Below are 21730 nucleotides of genomic sequence, written 5' to 3' on the forward strand. Positions count from 1 at the left end.
ATAAGATAAAATATCGATCAAGGCAACCGAGAATAAAAGATGCTTACGCGTTATAATTTTACATTAGTTTTCAAGGATACCCAGGAAAAAAAAACCCAAGACATCATCACTATTTTAGCATAGTTTACACAATGCATTGCAACTAGTAATAATACCTTACATGCCTTGCTTCTTGTTAGCAAGGGAGCTTACATAGCCGTATAGTACTGCGTTACATAGCCGTGCACACTAAAAATTAGTGTTGTCAGAATTGATCTAAACACTGCAGCTTGCAGGAGCAGCAACTAAGTCGAGTAGCATATAACCCTCAAGTAAGAAGTTGGCGATAGCAGCAAAGGCCAAGATTTACGCATATCAGCTCTTAGGACGGGCTAGCCATAGAGAGCTGAGTGCCCTAAGACGTGTAGTATAATCGTGGATAACAAGAAGTGCTCGAGCTGCTTGACGGGTTGTCAGAATGCGATGCAGTTGTTGCAAAGTCTGCTGTCGTAAAAGATCAGCCTAACATGAAGAATAAACTAGAAATTAGAGCATTACTGTTTATTTTTATCCGGCAATCAATATCTCTTATATTGTGTCAAAAGTCAAAATGTGTCATCTAATTAATTGTCATATCTTAAATAAATGGTGTCAAAAGTCAAAACGTGTCATCTAATTTAGAACAGAGGAAGTATGAGATTGAATACCTGATGAACAAAGTTCTCTAGTGTGGCAAGCTTGCCCATTGCAATCGCCATTTGGCCCATGTAATCGGCGACAACTCCAGTATTAGTAGGACTGAGGCAGTTTGCAGAAAGTGTATCGACAAGAGATTGTTGCAGCGCTTCCATTCCTTGTGACAAAGCATCCTCGGCTTGTTGAGAGGATTGCTGTAAATTGCATACTCCCAGCAACTGCTGCTCTGTGAGAGGTTCAAGGTGGTTCACTAGTATCTGATGTTTCAAAACAGCACAAACTAATGAATAATTGCACATTAATTCAGCTGAAAAAAAGTGAGGGGAAAAGAAACTAATGTTTGGGTGCTCAATGACAATGACCTTAAGTAATTCTGAAGAACGGAATCCACCTAGCCACATAAAACACCTCTCAGCCGGAGTCTGCCACATGCCAGACAGCAGATGAAATATATCTGCCTTTGCACCTATGGCTTTGATTCGGAATAGTTCATCATAGTGTGACATTAAGCTGTCAACAAGAACTCGGAGTTCATCATCGCACACATGAGAATTAAGTGCTGATCTTGTGTCATTGATCAGCCTTTGATGCTTGTCAAGCCAATTCCCATAATGTACATCAAATGCCACGACTCCTACAGTACAAAAAGATACGATAAGGAGAACGTAAAGAAGGGAGGTCAATACAATAAAAAAATTTTATTGAGGGGTGGCTACTGGCTAGTCACATTATGCAAAGTAATCAGAATTTCGAAAGGGGTACAATTTAGTAACATTATCAATTAGTAGTGGTAATTACCATTAGTTCCCAGTGAATGACCTGGCTCACTTCCAACACTCGAGACCATGAAACCCTGCACTAAAAAAATCAGACATTAATGTATTAAAATGTATGGAGCAAAAATTGAAACAGGACAATTTTATAGTACAGGAACTGCACCTGCTGGCGAGCTCTTTCGAGCTCTTGTTCTAATTGTGCAAGCTTCAGTCGACTGCTCTCTAATTGTTGAACATATGCCTATAAGAAGCAAAAATATGAAATGCCTAATACAATTTATAATTAAATTCAATGATCGGTACCAAATAAATTCCATTATGAGACTATATATAAGTCGATATATAGTGTATACCCCTCACCGCTACCCCCTTAGCAACACTAACACATGCCCCTAGCACAGTTGCACCTTTGTAGATGAGACATGCGACGGCAGTTTTCTAATGCCTGAGAATACGAGATCATGAATCATTTACAGCTAATTAAACATTATCATGCCAAGAAATTCACTTAGGCACTTTAAATGATATTAGCGGCATTATATTATTTTATTCTAGTACCCTTTCACTAGTCTGATTTACCTTATAACCTCTCAGGCTGGTAAAAAATAAAAGGCCAAAAGATGCAGAAACAAAGTACAAATTTCCCTAGTAAGATACTAGCCTAACAAAGGGAAAAGTACAGGAAGTCAGAAGGACAAATAGATGAACCGTTTTGAAGTTGAGATATGCAAATTTTCGGTACAAAAAGATTCTATTTATGAGTTCTTGGATTTACAGGCTTATAGACAAACTGTATAGTAATGCAAGTGTGCAACAAACCTTGAGGTACTCTTGTTTTGACACAATAGGACTTCACATGATGAAACAGAAATGGTACTTGGAGCATCAAGAATTATTGACAAGTACAGTTTTGTACTATTAGATAATCGACATTTCGTATTAACAGCATTAAGATACAGAAAATGCTGATTTAACGAATAAGCATTCAGGAAAGAAATAATTCTAACGTTGTCCCAACTCCTTAAGGGCCATGGATTATAGTTTTGACATTAATTTCTATGTATTTTGTGATGCTTAATCTAATTAGTGGCATATTGGAAAATTTAAGAATTATTCCTGTTATGTTAGGAAATGTGACAGTTTTATAACGTTGGAAAATAGTATATGTGACCATTAATTTTGGGCAGAGAGAGTATCAAGCATAACAAATATAAACACTGAAACAGCAATGTAATTAGCAAAGATATATAATAAGATGGTGTTAGGATAGAATGCATTCTGATTAGATAATGATTACCTTCTTTCTTAAACGACTCTTTCTTGCAGCTTCTCGATTCTGAGCAAGTCTCCTAAGAGTCTGACGGAATAAAAGGGAAAAAGAGGATTAACAAATCCACAATATAATTTCAAAGGTAAGAGTAAACAAAGGCATGTTTATCAAATTATGGCGTGTTATATCTAGCTATATAACCTTTTGGTCATCGGTCTTTCCCTTGGATTGATCTGTTGAGTCTACCACTGCTCCATTCTGAATTACTCGATACTGAACCATGGAATTCAATAGAAAAGAAATGAAGAAAAGTGGTCAATGACACACAAAAATGTGTTTAAATTTTGTTGGAGTTTCACAATGCATTCATATGGACGTACTACATGATGCTTGTATAATTTAATTACTATAACAAAAGCTCGCTTTTTAAAATTATGGACCTAATAAACATATCAAATCATCTTTTATTAATTCAAGTTGTTTTAAAGAAAATTTGTGTGACATATTTAAAGGGTAATTAAGGAAGCCCGATAATTATGAAGTAGCTATATGCAAGGAGTATTTAACTTAATATGTTGTATAGTTGACCACAATGTACAGTGTTAAGTATACGTGATTCGATCCTTGACACTTAAGACTTTACTAACTAATAACGAGGAGGTCGAGGACTACTCCTTTTTTCCGAGTTTTTTCCCATATCCTTTCATTGCATTGTAATAAGAGATCAAAATCGAACTTCTAAATTTAAGGTCACACGATGTAACCCTTACCAACTACACCAAGCACTTTGTGGTCGAAGCATTAAACAAACATAAGTTGTCATATAAATCCAAGGTCTCAGGTAAAATAAGTTGGCATATAGTAAATTTGTCCACCAATGTCCTTAACATAACATTGGAAAAAACAACCAAATTAAACTCACATTATTCAGACAAAACAAACATGAAATTCGAGAAACACAAAACCAAGACAAAACACAACCAAAATCCAAACTACAAGCTCAAAAATCTAGCCAAACTTTTTAGCATCAAGTACAATCACAATGAAAGCAACAACACCATTACACCATAATACATTTACATACCTTATATTAATGTAAACTAAGGTACAAAATCATATGACAACATTAATAAAACCAAACACCAAAAACTATTGTTGGTTTAATGCACAAAAAATAGGAGAGAGAAAACTTTTTTAAAAAAATATAACAAACCTGATTTCTGTCATCAGTGTCAACATCTGTAGAGGTATCAGTCTGTTGGCTGGTATCTGCCATTGCACCAGACTCACCCCAATACTCCAACTGCCTGTTTCCCACCACCCCTCTCTTTTCTACTACCACCTCCCCTGCTTCCACCACCCGAGTGTTCGCCACCGTCACCGTCGCCGCTGTTGTCGCAGTTGCACTCAAGTAATTATTCTACCAAAATAACACCCAAAAAAAAAAAAAAATCCAAAAAATTACAGAGATTCTTAAAATGAAATTTTTAAAAATTGGGTGTTGTTTAATTTTGCATAAATTATAAGAAATTACAAAAATAATACCGCATTTGCGGCTTCAAAAGGTAAACTTGAAGGAAAGGCGATGTTGTTTGATCTTAGACCACAAAGACCACCTATGAACAACAGAAACAGAAAAATGGAAGTTGTTAGAAAAAATAAATAGTATGAAAAGTAATGGTTTTTTTTTTTTATTATTATCAATTTTTTTGAAGTTTATTTAAAGAGTTAAATAGAGAAGGTGAGTTTACTTCGGCTTAAATCAACCGCATCTTGTTGGTGGAAAACAACTGGGTGTTCAAGCTCACCTATGTTGCGCGTATTACTTTCATCTCCCCTGTTTTTCACACAAAAACAGAACACACCATTAATAAAACCCGACATCGGATCAATCATTTAAAAAAAGAGTAGGGGGTTGAAGAAAAAGACCTGAATATGTAAGGTGAGTGGTAATACAATTCTCTGAAGCTTTGCATTTTTGTTGCTGTTAATCTGAGCTATCGTTGTCAATTTTTGAAAAAGATGGAAGTGTAAATTTAGGTACTTAGCTTGGTTACATAACAATGACATAAATAAAATGAGATATTTAAAAAAAGAAAATAGGGAAATGTAATGATTGAGAAAGGAAAAAAAGAGGGAAGTACAGAAACATGGATAAAGAAAGATATAATTGCATAGAAAAATGTCAAAATTTTTGGAGTGTAAAATCATAACAGTATAGGACCTCTGACCAGGGGATTGCGTATCAGAACCATAGCAGCTAAGATTGAGGTGGGTCTTTTTAGAGTTTTGGTTATCAAATTTCTTATAGATTATTATTATTGCATATCTTAATGCTCAGTTTCTAAATACATGCAACATCTTGACTTAAAACCTCATTTTTTCATAAGGATAATTCATTTTATCTCTAAAAGTAATCCAGATTTAATAAAGAGATTCTTAAATATACCCGAATGTACATTGAATCAATGAGTATTTGTTTTCCATTTTGATGATTGTTATTCATTTAATCATCAATAATTATTTTTCAAAGTAACCCATGTACATCCTCCTATTCATCACCAAAATCCCTATATTTAATTAATTACATTATATGTGAAGTGACAACACGACCCACATTATGTGCCACATGTAAGAATTTGTGTTTGACCTTTTACGTTATACATCCCAAATTGAGCATCTTTTATCAATTGAACATGCCACTTTTTGGTATACCACATACAATACAACAAAGTTAATTTTGATGAATGTTTATCTTTAATAGAGTAGTAAATAAACTATACTACCTCTATTTCATATTATGTGCAAAACTTGTCAAAAGTGAATGTTACACATTATATGCAACAATATTTTCTTTCCTTTTAAATATGTCGTTTCTCTCTATTTCTCTTCTAATCACATGAATTTTTTTTTTCTTTCTCCAATTAACACCAAAAAAAAAATGTCTAAAAGTCTGTGCTGAAACCTTTGTTGCACATAATATGAAATTGTGGTAGTAAATACTTCATAAATACATACGTAATAATTATAAAATTTGAATCAATTTCAAGAAATATTTTATTGAGATGATTTTGAATATCAAAGGTGGCTATAGGAATAAAAATTAAATCCTCTACATATACTTGTCCACCATCATAATTCTACCTAAGCCGAGAGTGAGGGATAGCTCAAGTGGTTAGAGCTTCCCTCCCAATTCCAGGAGATCTTGGGATCGATTCTCACCTCCACCCTTGTGGCTCTTTAAACACCAAAAAAATAATTCTACCTAAGCCGTTAAGTTTAATTTAAGTAACAAATTAACCTAGACCATAATCAAGTAATCAACTAAGCGCTCATCCGCAGTTTTAGATCATGTAGTTGGTATTGGGCATGTTTGGTAAATGATTTTTTATTAGTTTTTGCCTTTTTTATGCGGTCAAATAGTATATATATATATATATATATATATATATATATATATATATATATATATATATATATATATAAAAAAAAAAAAAAATTAAAAAAATAATAATAATTAAAAAAAAAAAGTGTTTAATAATTAGCTTTTCAATTAGCAAAAAAGCAGGCTTTTTAAGCCTTTTTTTTTTTTTTTTCTAGCTATTCAAACAAGATAAGTGAACCAACAACCGCTATTTTCCAAACAAGACCATTAAGTTTAAAAGAGCATCCTAACCTTGTTCTTTACATTATCTTAATAACCTTATGGATAATTAATTTACCATTTCACCAAGTCTACATTGCACATCAAAAATTAAGTATTAACCATTGCTCATAAATATTCATAGATAGTACACATATAATATGAAATTATGGATCCATTAGATTTACAACTTTGCACCCAAAAAAAAAAAATCCAAGAGGTAATTATAATATCAATGCAATAGGGTAAACAGAATAGGTGCAGGCTTTTTATTATTGCCGTCTGACTTGGGAATTTAGTGTTCCAAAAAACTTCAGAAAAAACCCTCTACTACTTGAAACCCAGATTTATTTAATTTTTGTCTTCATTTCTCACGCTACTTGCTCCTCTACGAGCGTGCACTTCCTTGTTTTCGCATCGTATTGTGTACCCCCTGCTCTATGACTCTATCTACTGGAAATTCATACTACTCGTAGCTTGCTTCTTGTTTTTGATACGGCATACTGCGCTTTGAGTTATTGTTTCGGATACGGGCTGACCGTGCATTATGCAGCCTCATGCACGGGCTGCTATTGTAGAACTGGAAGTTTCCTGGTTGAAATATAATTCTTCTTTTTTTTTTTACTTAATGTTCTCTTTTATTACTAATATATGGAAAAATTATATAGTTTTAATACGAAGTATTAATAAATTATAAACCAAATGGATATAATTATATGATTCATATATAACAATATTTTTCTTCAATTATAAGTCGATAAGTCTAGTTAGAGTGAAGTATATGAACCGTGTAAAAGTCAAAGTGTTGCATTTAAAAGAGAACGGAGAAAATATATCAGCTAATTTTGGAATGACTTGACTCAAACTAGGGTTGTCAATGGCACCGGAGGCGGTGGGTGTTGGGCTTCTCATCCTTTCATCATCATTTCATTGTCGTGGACTCATGGTGGATCTAATGTAATTCTCGATACAAACATAAAAATCATGTATGCAATATTACCCACTTAGATACCTTTTCCCACCAAATCTCCACATGCTTAAAAAAACTTATACGGAGTATGCAATATTTTATTTTTAACGGGAATATGTAATAATTATTGTTATGTGTTGGATTGATTTGATATTTGTTCTATAAAGAAATGTCATGGTAACCTAAATTGACATGTACTACCTTCGTTTCTTTTTATTTGCAATATTTATTATAAAAGGAAGCTACACATTAAATATTTAAATGCAACAAATGTTTTTTTTGCCCCTATTTAAGAGGTCATTTGTCTGCGTCTCTTTTATCACCACAACATCACATGCATTCTTAATTCTCTCTCCATTTAACAAGGTATGGGCCGATGGACCTATGACCAGCCGCATATAAGAGTTTGTACTCCATATTTTATTACCTTTAGTTTTCTCCTAATCTCCTTCCCAACCACCATCACCATTTTCCTCTACATACATCAAGCATGAAATCATATTTTGGTTTTTAAACCAAATTTAATTTGATTATTTTGTATAGAGGAATTCAAAGGGGTGGAATCATAGAAGAAAAGAGAGCAACAAAGGGTATGCATGTGGTTTTTAGTCAGGGCAGAGGAGATTGAAAGGAGAACAAGTAAATTGAGCGATAAGTGTTTGTGTGGGCAACTGGGCGGTGGTGTGGCTGCAACTTGTGTGAACTCCATTTCGTGGTGAAAAGGTTGTTTGTTGTGGAGGCGGGTGATATGGTGATGGAATAGTTGTTGATGGTGGTAGGAGTCTAAGGACATGGAATAAATCGCATTCCGCTATTCATAGAGAATTAGGTTAAAACTCAGAAAACATATGTAGTAAAAAAGTGGGTTGCTGCATGATACCACCACGGAGACACTAGGTACAAGCAAAGATACAACAGAGAACTATGTAGTATGTAAGATTCTTCATAAAAATTGCAGCAGAAGAATTTCCTTGACCACAAAAAAACTCTAGCTAAAAATTGATTAGAACAAAGAGCACATACATTCGAACACATTATTGGACTACATAGCTTTCATTTGATGAATCTACGTCGAGTGCACTCAAGTGCAAAGTGTTGAAAACTGAAGGTAGACAATAATAATTAATGAAGCGTGTCTTGGTAAGATATATAGAGCATCTAATTGACGCTGCAGATGACAAACAAACATTAAAGCATACCAAGTATGGGAAAAGTCTAGAGCAACATAACAAATATCCAAGTTAAATAAATACATTCCATCTAACTCCTTCAACAAAATGACCAAATCATTGTTGTCCAGGAGCGGCGTCATCTTTTGTAGCTTCCTTGATCTCATCGCCAACATCCTCCTGTTTTGCACAACATAGGTGTAAAACAATAGTTGGATTCCCTTTCTAAAAGTTAAGATAATATATACGCTGCAGAAGACGGGGAAGGAGGGGGGAGTGTTCGAAAGGTGGGAAAGAGAGAGTACCGCATTATCAGAAGTCCATAATGTCAAATTGTCACGGAGGAGCTGCATGATCAAGGTGCTGTCTTTGTAGGATTCCTCACCCAGAGTATCTAGCTCTGAAATGGCTTCATCAAAAGCCTAGAATGCATTGTGTGGTTAGAAAATTTGATTTCAGAAGGTGAATCTCTTAAAATCAAAAGCTTCATAATGAACTTATATTTACAGACTTAAATAGTAAAACACACACACACACACACACACACACAAGAGAATAAGAATTGAAGGATCAAAGGGAAATCTAGCAATTCTATAGCTGCAACCAGCCAACCACACATATAATCATTCAGTATTACAATTATAAACATACACTACGTCGCTGCCATGTGCAGAGTTAACTATTGGTGGTTAATAGCAAAATCTTATTGGATTTCAATACATAATGGTGTGCCTGGTCAATATGTTAATCTTATTGGATTAATCATACATAATGGTGTGTTTATACTATTAACTTTGGGACATAAAGATAAACCTTTTGCAAGTTCAGCTTTCCAATCTGTATTAGAATTTCAACCTTCTATTTTACTTATCGGTTAACCACTACCTCCCTACAATGAACTTCACCTAATTAAATCAAGGACCAAATGTTGATGTTACCATTCTAGATAGTTGATTCAAAGCCAAATGATGATTAATTGAGGATCACATTATATACTGATTTACCATACAAAAAGTGTTGTAATAGAAGTCACTTGTGAAATAATGTCATACAAAAAGAAGCTAACGACATATATTCCTTACAATAATCAACTCAAGAATAAAGTGCATTCGGTATAGGTCACTTTTATTAACAACCACCTTACTTAAAATACAGTCATACAAAAGGAAGTTGGCAACATATATTCCTAACAATAATAAACTCAAGAATAAAGTGCATTTGCTATAGAGCACTTTAATAACACCAACCTACATACTTGCAAACATAAACACATAAAGCCATATATTGATATATATGAGAAGACAGTGATTAACAAACATAATGAAGCAAAACTTTTAGCTAGATATTCTGTATCCAAATAGCAAAGATAAAGCACACCTTAATTACTCAATGTAAGTAAAAAACTTATTATGAGGGAAAACCCAAACAAATTGTTATGTCATTGGTTAATAACATTTACAACCTAAATAGATATAATCTCTCTTCCTAAAAGCCATTTATATACTTTGAAATTAAAATGCAGCACTAAAAAACAATGTCATGGGGTCTTGTCGTCTTGAGGTATCAGGTACATTATACAATTTTCATCCCAATTTTATAATTACATGCATATCCATGTATAACCTATGCCAAATTGCCAATCACCTCATTAAACATATAAAAATTGGGTGTGTTGGGGAAAAGGAGGAATCATCTCACAAATAAATCTTGTGTAATGAGACAACCAACCAACTACCATGAAAATAACGAGGAAAAGGAATTTGAAAAGAATTTGATGGCATAAGTAACCCTCCACCACTCAATCGGAAAAATAAACTTATGGAAAGAAGAGGATAAGCAACCAGGTCCCAAGGACTCACAAAAGGATAAATTACTTACATATCACGCATTAACAAGAGTTTACAAAGGATTTATTATTTACATCGAACTTCATTTAAGTGGGAGCCTAAAGGCTAATTTCTTGATAAGCATCTAGTTGACAGATCCACAAGAACCAGTGCTTAACAACTTTTTCAAGGAAGTGTGCACAGTGCAGGACCGAGTGAAACTTATAGGAAATATTGTAGCCCAGAAGGAGAACCATCAAACATACAAAACTATCCAAATTTTACATCTAATATTAGGAAAAGAAATCAATCTCAAGGCAGTAAAAAGGGTAGATAATCAGTCAGAGAGAAGGGAATTAGAAAGTGCAGGAGAGACTCCTTAGCACATGGCTTGCCTTAACATGGGAGACTAAAATATAACAGGTTAAAATTGGAACTCTTCTGAGCTAACTCATATAACACTTTTGCAAACCCTTTTATAGCTAATTTTTTATGCTAACACCAATTAACATCTGCAAACAAATAAAAGCTGGGTTGGCTGTTATTCCCCTTACTTTACTACCTTCTTCCTTGTTCAATTACCTCTTCCTGCCCTGTTCATTTGCATGCTTATGATAATTTCATCTCAACGTAACTCTGTCACTTACATTCTCTCACTTTACCAAGGTTAGAAGACGACAACTTATTCGCTAACATTATATCAAATGCTCTAATAAGTCCATTTAGTTGTCCCAATTTTTCTCCTTCTGTAAAATTGAAATTCAAACCCCTAGATTCCATTATTGAATGACATAACAATCTTAATATTTGGTAGTTGTCACATAAATTAGTTGTTTTGGGTTTGGGGGGAGGGGAGAATGTCTTATGATTAGCAGTTCACTACAAATTTACAAGGCAATTGTTTGCAAAGAGTATCATATGTGAACTAAAAGGTAGTTCTAAATTTTCCACTCTTAATATTGCTGCAAACTGCATAGGCAAGAAAATTTGTGAAAAGAAGATCACTTAGAATAATGGTAAATTCTACGGAAAAAAAATCAGGGTCTCTTCAAATAGAGGTGTCTTTCTTATGATAAATTAACTTTATTTTAATTTTGTATAATAATAAACTCCCCATTTCCTCCAGTGAAAGTCAATACTGATTTGTTGGAGGTAGACCAGGCTATAGCATTAGGTCATTACGTTGAACTATACAATCATGACATTTTTATTGAACCAGCATAAACTGAAAGTAAGACATCGCATATTTCATCCAGAATAATAAAGTAAAGAAGCAATTATGCAATCCTAAGTAAGAATGTTTAAGGTGTACAAACCTGCTTGGCCAGAGCACAGGCACGATCAGGGGAATTCAAGATCTCATAGTAGAACACGGAGAAGTTAAGTGCAAGCCCCAGCCTTATTGGGTGAGTAGGAGGCAGTTCAGCCAACGCAATGTCCTACAAGCAAGATATCTCAGTAATTAATTATGTTTCAATTATGTAATAACCCATTTTGTAACTACTACAACAGCAAGCTGATAGACCCACCTGGGCAGACTTGTAAGCCAACAAGGTGTGCTCAGCAGCATCCTTTCTCTCAGCTCCGGTCTTGAATTCAGCCAAATACCTGTGGTAATCACCCTTCATCTTCAGGTAAAATACCTTTGACTCGGAAGCAGTTGCGGATGGGACAAGATGTGAATCAAGAAGTTTCAAGATCCCCTCACAGATCTTGCTGAGCTCAGCCTCGATTTTCGCTCTGTACTCCTTGATGATAGCTACATGGTCCTCGTTCCCACGGCTCTCTTCCTTCTGTTCAATGGATGAGGTAATTCTCCATGAAGCCCTCCTTGCCCCAATCACATTCTTGTAGGCAACAGAGAGGAGGTTCCTCTCCTCTACTGTCAACTCAACATCGGCAGTCTTCGCTACCTTCTCCATGAACTCCACCATTTCCTCATACCTTTCAGCCTGCTCAGCCAATTTGGCTAAGTAGACATTCTCTTCCCGGGATCCTTCTACTGGCGACATCGTTCTTCACTTTAAACAAAAATGAAAATTTTGTCAAATTAACAACCCTGATTTATACCAAACAGAACAATCACTTCAAAAAAAAAAAAAAAAAAAAAAAAAAAAAAAAAAAAAAAAAAAAAAAAAAATCATTGATTTCAAGAACAATACCCAAAGCTAAAAATAACAACCCATTTTAATGATTCATAATAATATTATATAATCAACTATCCAACCACTTGATTTTTGCTCTTCAAACCACAAACTTAAAGCAAATCAAATCGTACCCTAAACTCGGGAATCCGGGATAAAATCTCGTCTACATCACTGTCTTTCTACGGATCCTACCGTAGCAAAAGTCTATAAAGTCTAACAACAGTAGTTTTACCTCAAATTTACAAACCCTCAACTTTCATCAAACAATAAATCAGACCATAAATCAAACAATCATTAACCCATTTACCAATCTAACACACAAAAATCAAAATTAAACAACCCTTGAGCAATTATATCCCAAAGTTTCATCAGATCTACATAAAAAACAGAAAAGGGTACTGATTTATGAATTAAAAAGCATCAATATCGCTAAAAAAACATACCCATCACAATTAACAAAAGTACAAAGACATACAAACAATCAAACATGAAAAAACAAATCAAAAAACAAAGATTAAAGATTAGATATTACCAGAAAATGGGGTTTTGGTTTCTCTCTTTTTTCTCTCTCTATTTTTTTTTTTTCTATCAAGTGAGTGAAAGAGACACAAAATTGGAAATTAGAGCCTTTCAAAAACCTGAGGAATCAACGGCAAAGGCAAAATGGTGGTTTCCACGTCCCAACAGTCAACCCCCAGAAAGGCACGTGCTGCACGTGAGTTGCTCCTCAACTTGTTGCCACGTTGGTTGCCAGTTTTTGACAAGTTAAAATGACTCTCAAAGTAGTCTGCCTCCTCAAACTCAAAGTGTGCTAGTAATTGCCTACTTGTATTTGGTAAGAGGTTGCAAATTTGAACACAAATTTGATTTTCTTTTTGGTTATGTAATTAGATGAGTAAAGTTACAACTTACAAGAAATTGCAAGAAAGTATAAGATAGTCCATTTCATGAGAAGAAAAGAAAAGTTGAAAAAAAATCGGTTTATCTTTGCATGCATCGGGTGTACAATATAGTATGAGCTCTTGTATCAAGAATTCTTTTAATTTAAATGCACATGCTAGGGGTTTTAATTGAGCACAGTAGCTCAAACTCGACTCTAGTTGGCTCGTGCTTGCTCGTATCAGCTCGAAACTCGATAAATGTACAACAAATTCAATACTCCGTATTTTTCTATCTTTAAAAACAAAAATTTACTTTAAAATCGATAAATTAAATTAGTACGGAGTACAGTTTAGTAGGAAAAATTTATGTAAAAGAAGAAAATAAAATCAACAAATATTTGAAATTCAAAAGACCAAAATATTTAAACGAGCAACTCATGATCAACTCAGCTCAACTTGAACCTTAACGAGCACGAGTCGAGCAACTCTTTGCAGTGATCCTCTCGCTCAATTAGCACCGTTATGCACATCAAAGAAGTTGCAAGTCTTTTAACTATTATAAATTATAATGAGCCTATAATTATATATACTCACATCTTCGCATGACATGCATATACGTCATGTGGAAAAACATATAATTTGACTCATTAAAGCATATATTTTTTTAAAAAGGAAAGATATAAGAAGCTTGATTAGGCTTCTTTCAACCCAACCTATTTGAATTAATAAAAAAAAATATTACTAAAAAAAGTATTAATATCTTGTTGCGTTTGCATGAAATGACCTACACAAGCAATATAATATGTTGCGCTATTGCCCTTTATATAGATATGCCTAGATTCGACGAAGGAGAAAAGACGAAGGAACTCTCTAATATCTTCCTGTAGTAGTAACTGAATCTTCCACGGAAACTGAGCTTTATCCTGCAAAATATTAATTATAACTTATCCCCTTTCAATAAAATATATGAGAAAACTATGTTGTTTTTGGGATTTTTTCGGGCTAGGCTAAACAAATCAACTAAAAATGCATAAAAAACACATTTTTAAACCCGTCTAAAAAAAATTCAGGCCGGAAAAATCCGCCCAAAATCGGGCCGGGCTAAGTATGATCGGGTCTAGAAATAAAAACTAATAAGAAATATAATTTTTTTTTTCAAATTAAAACGCAACTTTTGATCCGCTAATCCTAATTTCACCATTAAGGCCCCGTTCACTTCACCTTATTTTTGCTGAATTGAAATTATTTTTATGTTGAACTTAAATTATTTTTATTGAACTGAAATTAATTAGACTAAACTGAAATTATCTTTACTGAACTGAAATTAATTTTACTAAAGTGAAATTATTTTTATTGAACTGAACTTATTTTTATTAAACAGAAATTATTTTTGTTGAATTGAATTTATTTTTACTAAAGTGAAATTAATTTTACTGAATTTTATTTTTGTAAGGTGAAGTGATTTGGTGGGCCTAGTGTTCAATGGTCATTTTAATTGAAAATTTTAAGGTACAGCAACCTGTACCTTGCTTGGTACAGACAAAAAAATGCGGAAAGAACATGTATCTATTTTGTAAAGAACATACAATTATTCTGTAAAGAACATATATCAGTTTTTTTAAGAACATTCAATTTTCTGTTTTTCTTTTATATCTAAAGAACATCTATAACATTAATAAAACACATAATATATACTATGTAATGAACATTACTTCAGTGTGTGGTTCCTACAGGCGTGGTTACCTTGCATGGTACAGACATTTCGCAGAAAGAACATAATATATACATGTTAAAAACATACAGTTATGGTGAAAAGAACATACTTTTAAAATATAATGAACATATACCTAAATTAAAAAGAATATATTTTACCATAAAAAGTGAAAAGAACATGCGTCCATGTTCTTTAATTGTCAATGAGGAAATTGAGGGGAAAAAGTCTTGAAATAAATCTATGATATACAATAATTAAAGAAGGTAAGAGATCCGTTCAACCTGGAAACAGGTCTCTTATATATCTATTTTTTTTCCACCATAAAAGTAGTGGGCCCTAGTACATATTAGAGACCCGTCATAATTTTAAGACAAAATTCAAAGAACATTTTACAATAAGCAATGAACATTATATCATAAATAAAAGTACATTACACTGACAATTAAAGAACATGGACGCATGTTCTTTTCACTTTTTTATGGTAAAATATATTCTTTTTAATTAGTATATGTTCATTATATTTTAAAAGTATGTTCTTTTCACCATAATTGTATGTTCTTAATATGTATATATTATGTTATTTCTGCGAAACGTATGTACCATGCAAGGTACTCACGCCTGTAGGAACCACACACTACATTTTAATAACCAAGATATACTTCCTCCTTTTTTTTAATTGTACCATACATGTTGGGCACAATAATTTTGGTAGTGGGAAAAAGGAAGAGAGAGTAAGATAAATATAAAAAGGTGCCCATGTGATGAAGGGGTGCTTATCGAGCGAGTCGTTCACGAGTTAAGGGGTGCTCGACTCGACTCGAAAACTTTTACATGTGCTCAACTCGTGCTCGCTAAAGTTTCAAGCTAATAAAACCAGCTCGAGTCGTGCTCGTTAAAGTTTTTGTCCTTCTATAATTATATGTTTTTATTTAATTTTGTTCACTTTTTATTGTTTTATTTTTTTAATATATTTATTATTAAAGATTTACTCTTTCTCTTTTGATAATATAAACTAACACTTATTAAGTGTCAAAATTGTTTAGATATGGTAACTTTATTTGTGAATTTTATATTAATAAAATATATTGTCGAGTTAGAGCTTGCTCTACTCGTGCTCGTTAACATCTCGAGTTGAGCTAATTCGAGTCGAAGCATTGACCAAGTCGAGTTCAAGTTACTCGCGAGCTGCTCAATTCAATTAGTGCCCCTAATATGATGTAAACATAAACTAAATAATAAGTGTGAAAAAATGAGGGTATGTTGGGTAATTACAGTGTGAACAGATTTGTCCTAAAATGAAAATGGTGCAATATTTGTGAAACTTTCTTAAAAGGCAAGTGGTGCAATATTAAAAGAACAGAGGAAGTATGTTATTTACATATAGAATATCCTAAAAAATTCCTAAGTAATTAGCATTAAAATTAGCAAAAACTTTTGTATACATCCGGTTTACACTAATATTAGTGTACATCGAGTAGTATATGGGTAACTTTAAGCCAATTTAGGGTAACTTTTTGCCTTTTTTGGGTAACTTTGAACATAATATGATTTTTTTTTATATATAAATCGAACAAGAAAAGTTTTATAAGGGTGATAAAATTACTTTCAATCACTAATAATTGAATTTTAGTCATTTAAAATGTGATTCTTTACCAATAAAACGTAGATTATTTTTATTTGTATTGGGTTACTTTTATACATATTAGGGTAACTTTTATTCATTTTAGGGGTAACTTTTGATCACTTAAAGAGAGATTTAAAATGGATGTACAATAATTATTATACACCCGATTTTTTAAAAAGTTTATTTAAAATTAATTGCCCAGAGGTTCTTTGGATAGGTATGTCCGTATATAGCAGTTTTTTTATTTGAGGTATTGGTTAAAGGAGGAGAACGAAGGAGAAAGAAAATTGAATTTTATTACAGGTAAATTTATCTTTTTAATTTTAAAGTAAATGAAAATTTCCAAACAAAGACAAACTTGTCCTACCTCCATTTTTTTAGTTGACACGCTTTGACTTTAGCATTAATCACACACTTCCCTTTGACTGTATTTTGTGATTTATACGTAATGAAAAATATAGTCACGAGGGGTTTTGTTAGATTCGTCACGATATATATTTTCAAAATATAAATTTTTTACAATTTTTGATGATCAGTAATTAAAGATATTGACGGTTGAATTTGTGCATCAACAAACGTGACTAAAGAAACGTGTCAATTAAAAAAATGGAGAAAATAATAATTAGAAAATATATTAAATTTGTTAAGGATGGATTTAATGGTACGATAGATTGATAGACAAGAATCCGAGACAAATGGAAATTACGAGAGATGATACACATACAACCATTGTATGTTGTCCCTACATACAACACCATTAGAAACTTGACACATCAACAGAAAATGGGAGAAAATTAGGAGTCAAATATAAATTGAATTTAATGGAACTTTTGCTTATTATTTTAGCCAATAGATTCATTGTCGTAAGGTTTTGATGATTTTGAACAAATGATGATTATCTAACTAATATGTGTATTGAGATATGCATGAACAAGTCATGAAGCATGAAGATGATTGAGAACAGGTTAGATCATCATTGAAGATGGTTCCCTACATACAATGTATGGATCGTGCTTGAGTTCCTTAAGGGGAACACAAAGAGAAGAAGTTTAAACGAACAAACTTATTGTTAGACTTTACATGCAGTTCCTAAGAAGAATGAGAAGATGTTCTTTGCAAGGAATGAGCAGCAGTTCCTGAGGGGGAATAAGTAAAGAGAAGTTCCTTCATCGGAGTAGAAGCTTCATCAGAGAAACATGAAGATAGAAAAATAGAAGTATATTTTTCTAGGAATCATGTAAGTATGTTGGACACGAGAAATTGTTTGGAACATGCCTATGAAACTAAATTGGAACTTCAGTCTCGAAGGAACTGACAATCTGGAAGGAACTGGGTGTTGCTGACCAGCCAGTTCCTTGCGGGTGAGTCTAAAATTCGTGTATAAGAGAAACACACATTTACACAGCACTTGAAGTCAGTTTTCCATGTTAGTAGTCATTGCATTATCTTTGCTTACTTTCTAGGTAATTAGTTTTGACTTGGTATAATTTATTTTAAATAGATTTTATTTTATAAAAGATAAGTTTTTAAAAATAAAATCTGATTTTCTTTTTAGTCAAAATGATATTTTATTCTCTTTATTTTCTCCTATATTTTAGGGATATGTTTTAGGTTGTTTCCTATCTAATCTCTAATTGGTTTAATATTTCAAATTAAATAGGATGTTATTTATTCTTAATGAATAAATTCCGAATCAGTTTTTAATTGATAAAAATCTGATTTGGTTAGTATTTTATTTTCTTGTAACTTCTATTTTTATTTATTAAGTTTTTGGAAAAAATAAAAATTATTTTTCACGTTTAATTTGAAACAACTTTTTACAGGAAAAAAATAAGGAGATTATGGAGAAAATGTTTTTTACTCCAATCCATGTCTTCCATTACTTCTTATGTTCATGGAGTTAATGGAGATAATGCATAGAATTTAGGAAGCACTACTATTATGATTGAAGATCATGGGAAGAATGGGTTTGTCTTTAAAGCACTATAAAAAGAGATGTTTTCATTCATTCCAAACTGTTTGGCTTAAGTGAGTAATTCCATAATGGAGTTTGTCCCAAGTGGTAGAGCAGTAGAAAAGAAATATATTTTCTCTCCACGTTGGTGAGCCAGTTCCTCCAGGTTCCAAGTTCCTTACATCTCTCAAAGTGTCCAACGTATTAGTTTTATACATTATATCTTTTATATGTATTTGAGAGTTGTTTAAGGATTTGAGTGAACTCTTGTAATGGGGAATTAATAAGGGTTTGAGTGAATTCTTGTATTGAGGTGAGAACTTGAGTGAGTTCTTTGTATGTAGATAAAGCTTGAGTAAGAAAGAGTAAGGCTTTGAGGGAAGTCTTGAGTGATAAGAGAGGTATTTGAGGGAAGATTTTGAGTTGCAACTATTAGAGGGAATAGCTGTTGGGGATATGAGTTCGTTGAGGAACTACTCGGTAGAGGCTCAAGTTCCTCATAGGTTGTAACAGAGTCGTTGGCCTATTTTAGTGGAATGTTTTGAGTCAAAATCCCTTTGGATCGAGGTTTTTCACTTCATATTTGTCCTAGGAAGTTTTCCTCGTAAAATCTCTCTTGCACTATTTCTCTATTGCGTTAAGTTTCTTTTAATTCCACAAAAAGTGACTAGAAATCTCCATACTACAATTCACCCCCCCTCTTGTAATATTGCATCTAAACATCATTCATGATAAATGAGAGTTGTATATAGGGACCACATACAACAATTGTATGTATATCCTCAACAATGAGGAAAAAGTGGTTTTCTCATCCTCTCTCTAAAATTCTCATTTTTCTCATGAGGAAATTTGTAGAGGAAATTTTATCCCGCCAATAATCAATTAAAAAAAGTCCTCACCAATTTCCTTCATTCAATACCCCACAAACATTCTCTCCCTCTCTTATAAATCACTATATCTATAATCTATAATATCATTAAAACTCAAGGCATAAACATGTTAACGACATGTGTCAAACTTTGTCATCATAAAATTTTTGACATAGCGCCACGTATATGATAACATGACAACACATTAATATTTGGATTCGATTTAAACCATTACTTCCCTTGAAATTCCCAACTTTTCATTACCACTATTCTACAATTATGTCACTTTATTACTTAATTACTCTGTAACATTCATATATGAATTGTAACTTTTCTTTAAGGATTCTAAAAGTTTTTAAGCATTATACGTAGTTCCCTACTTAATTGTAAAACCAATACTACTGAATCTCTCTTTCTATCCCCAACTAATTTCACTATTTTTAATATTATTATTTAAACTTAAGGTATTGGTTCTAATATATTATTTAGGAAAGAATTGACAGTAAGTAAACATTTATTATGCCGATTTACTCGTGTATTGTCGATAAATTCCTATTTTAATACTAAAAAATGAAGTATATTAAAGGAAAATTTAGAAATAATAATCCCAACTTTGCTCCGTTTTGTTTTAATAATCCCAACTTTGGATTATTCTACAATAATCTCAACTTTGGGGGGTATTTTGTTTCTTCAATCCCCCTGACCGATTACCGGTTAAAAAGCTTATTTTCATTTATTTTTTTTCATAAATGCCACGTGTTGAGTTCTAATTAGCCAAAAATATTGAAAAAAAAAAGAAGAAAACCCATCCCCTAACCCTTCCCTGACCACCCAGCCCCACCGCCCAATACCCACTGGAAACTCAATCCAGCGGTTCCAGCCACCCTTATCCCCCCTTACCCACCGGAAAATCCACCCAATTCTCCCGCCGGCCAGACACCCCTCCCCCGGTCCCGTCGCTGCACTCCCCTTCCTTCCCCTTTAACCACAACCCCCATTCCCGGAAACCCCCTCTCTCTCCTCGGAAAATAACTAAAATCCACCTCCGCTACTCTAAAAGCCCACGAAACCCCTCCCCTCACCCTCGAATCACCTGGCCCAAGTGATTCGAGGGTGGTGGGAGGGGTTTCGTGGGCTGTTGGAGCGGCGAGGGAGGATTTCAGTGTTTTTTCGAGGAGAGAGGGTTTACGGGAATGGGGGTTGCGCGACTAGACACTGGAGGGTTGGGGTGGGTTCGCCGGTGCGGTAAACAATATTTGGGTGGGTTTTCCGGTGAGGTCAGGGGGATTGAGGCGGTTGGGGTATGGGATTCCGGTGAGCAGTGGGCGGTGGTGGCGGGGTTGGGTAGGGGTTTCATTTTTTTAAAAAGTTCTTTTTTCTTTTTTAATTTTTTTTCTTATTTTGGACCAATCACAATGTGACACGTGTCACGTAACTTGTGATAGCAGGTCATTGACTTTTGTTGACCGGTTTGGGATTGAAGAAACAAAACACCCCCCAAAGTTGGGATTATTGTAGAATAATCCAAAGTTGGGATTATTAAAACAAAACGGAGCAAAGTTGGGATTATTATTTCTAAATTTTCCTATATTAAATGCTTATATGCAACCCTAACCCTTAGGACTGCATTTATATAGCATTACCCTATTATTTAAACTCAAAGTAATTTTTTCATTTTTTATTTAAACAAAATGCGAGGCATCACCCGGGTGCTAAACTAGTTCACATTATAAAAACATAGCAAGCATGCAAAAAAATTAAATAAGTAGCAAGTGGTGAGGAAAAACCAATTTCCTCATTATTGTGATGTCCAAAATGATCAAATTTCCTCATGAGGAAAAAAATGATCATTGTTGACATTGCTCTTAGTACGTAATGCCTATTCTGTTCAGCTTAATTTCAGTTTAGCTTAATTTCAGTTTAGTTCAATTTAGTTTAGTTCCTAATTTTGGAATTTCCTTCTCTCATAAACAATTCATTTCAACTCTATCCAGTTCAGTTCAGCCCCAATAAGTTCAGTTATTTTCAGTAAATCTGAACAGACCCTAAATCATTAATTTGGTAAATTATCATGAATTACGTTTGTACTTTTTTCTTTCCTTTTGTTACATACAATGTATTATTTTAATTTGTGATTTTGTATTGTGTATATGTTTTAATATATGGTTGGGTGAATATATATATGGAGTCTTTTATGAGTGTAAAATTTGTC

At 33.4% G+C, this 21730-nt stretch overlaps 2 protein-coding genes across 4 annotated transcripts; both read right to left on the bottom strand.

Annotated features, from left to right (window-relative positions):
• Positions 1-33: 33 nt before the first annotated feature.
• Positions 34-4936, bottom strand: LOC145605958 (transcription factor PERIANTHIA-like). 2 transcript variants are annotated; one of them, XM_081662055.1, is made up of 11 exons: positions 4651-4936; positions 4473-4558; positions 4267-4337; positions 3935-4141; positions 2923-2994; positions 2749-2808; positions 1615-1692; positions 1474-1528; positions 1038-1309; positions 687-932; positions 34-501 (listed from the first exon to the last, which is right to left on the bottom strand). In XM_081662055.1, the coding sequence occupies exons 1-11, from the start codon at positions 4695-4697 to the stop codon at positions 355-357; spliced, it is 1341 nt and encodes a 446-aa protein (XP_081518181.1). In that variant the 5' UTR covers positions 4698-4936; the 3' UTR covers positions 34-354. The 2 variants fall into 2 exon arrangements, with proteins under 2 accessions (XP_081518181.1, XP_081518241.1); XM_081662115.1 differs by lacking the exon at positions 4651-4936 and having other exon boundaries at positions 4530-4552.
• Positions 4937-8354: 3418 nt separating this feature from the next.
• LOC145558125 (14-3-3-like protein) lies at positions 8355-13155 on the bottom strand. Of its 2 annotated transcripts, none has more exons than XM_081619267.1 (5): positions 13009-13155; positions 11859-12345; positions 11646-11768; positions 8809-8925; positions 8355-8683 (listed from the first exon to the last, which is right to left on the bottom strand). In XM_081619267.1, the coding sequence occupies exons 2-5, from the start codon at positions 12339-12341 to the stop codon at positions 8621-8623; spliced, it is 786 nt and encodes a 261-aa protein (XP_081475393.1). In that variant the 5' UTR covers positions 12342-12345; positions 13009-13155; the 3' UTR covers positions 8355-8620. The 2 variants fall into 2 exon arrangements, with proteins under 2 accessions (XP_081475393.1, XP_081475386.1); XM_081619260.1 differs by having other exon boundaries at positions 11859-12350.
• Between the last annotated feature and the right edge of the window lie 8575 nt (positions 13156-21730).

Source organism: Chenopodium album, chromosome 1, assembly GCF_948465745.1.
Source record: "Chenopodium album chromosome 1, dcCheAlbu1.1, whole genome shotgun sequence".
Taxonomy (NCBI): domain Eukaryota; kingdom Viridiplantae; phylum Streptophyta; class Magnoliopsida; order Caryophyllales; family Amaranthaceae; genus Chenopodium; species Chenopodium album.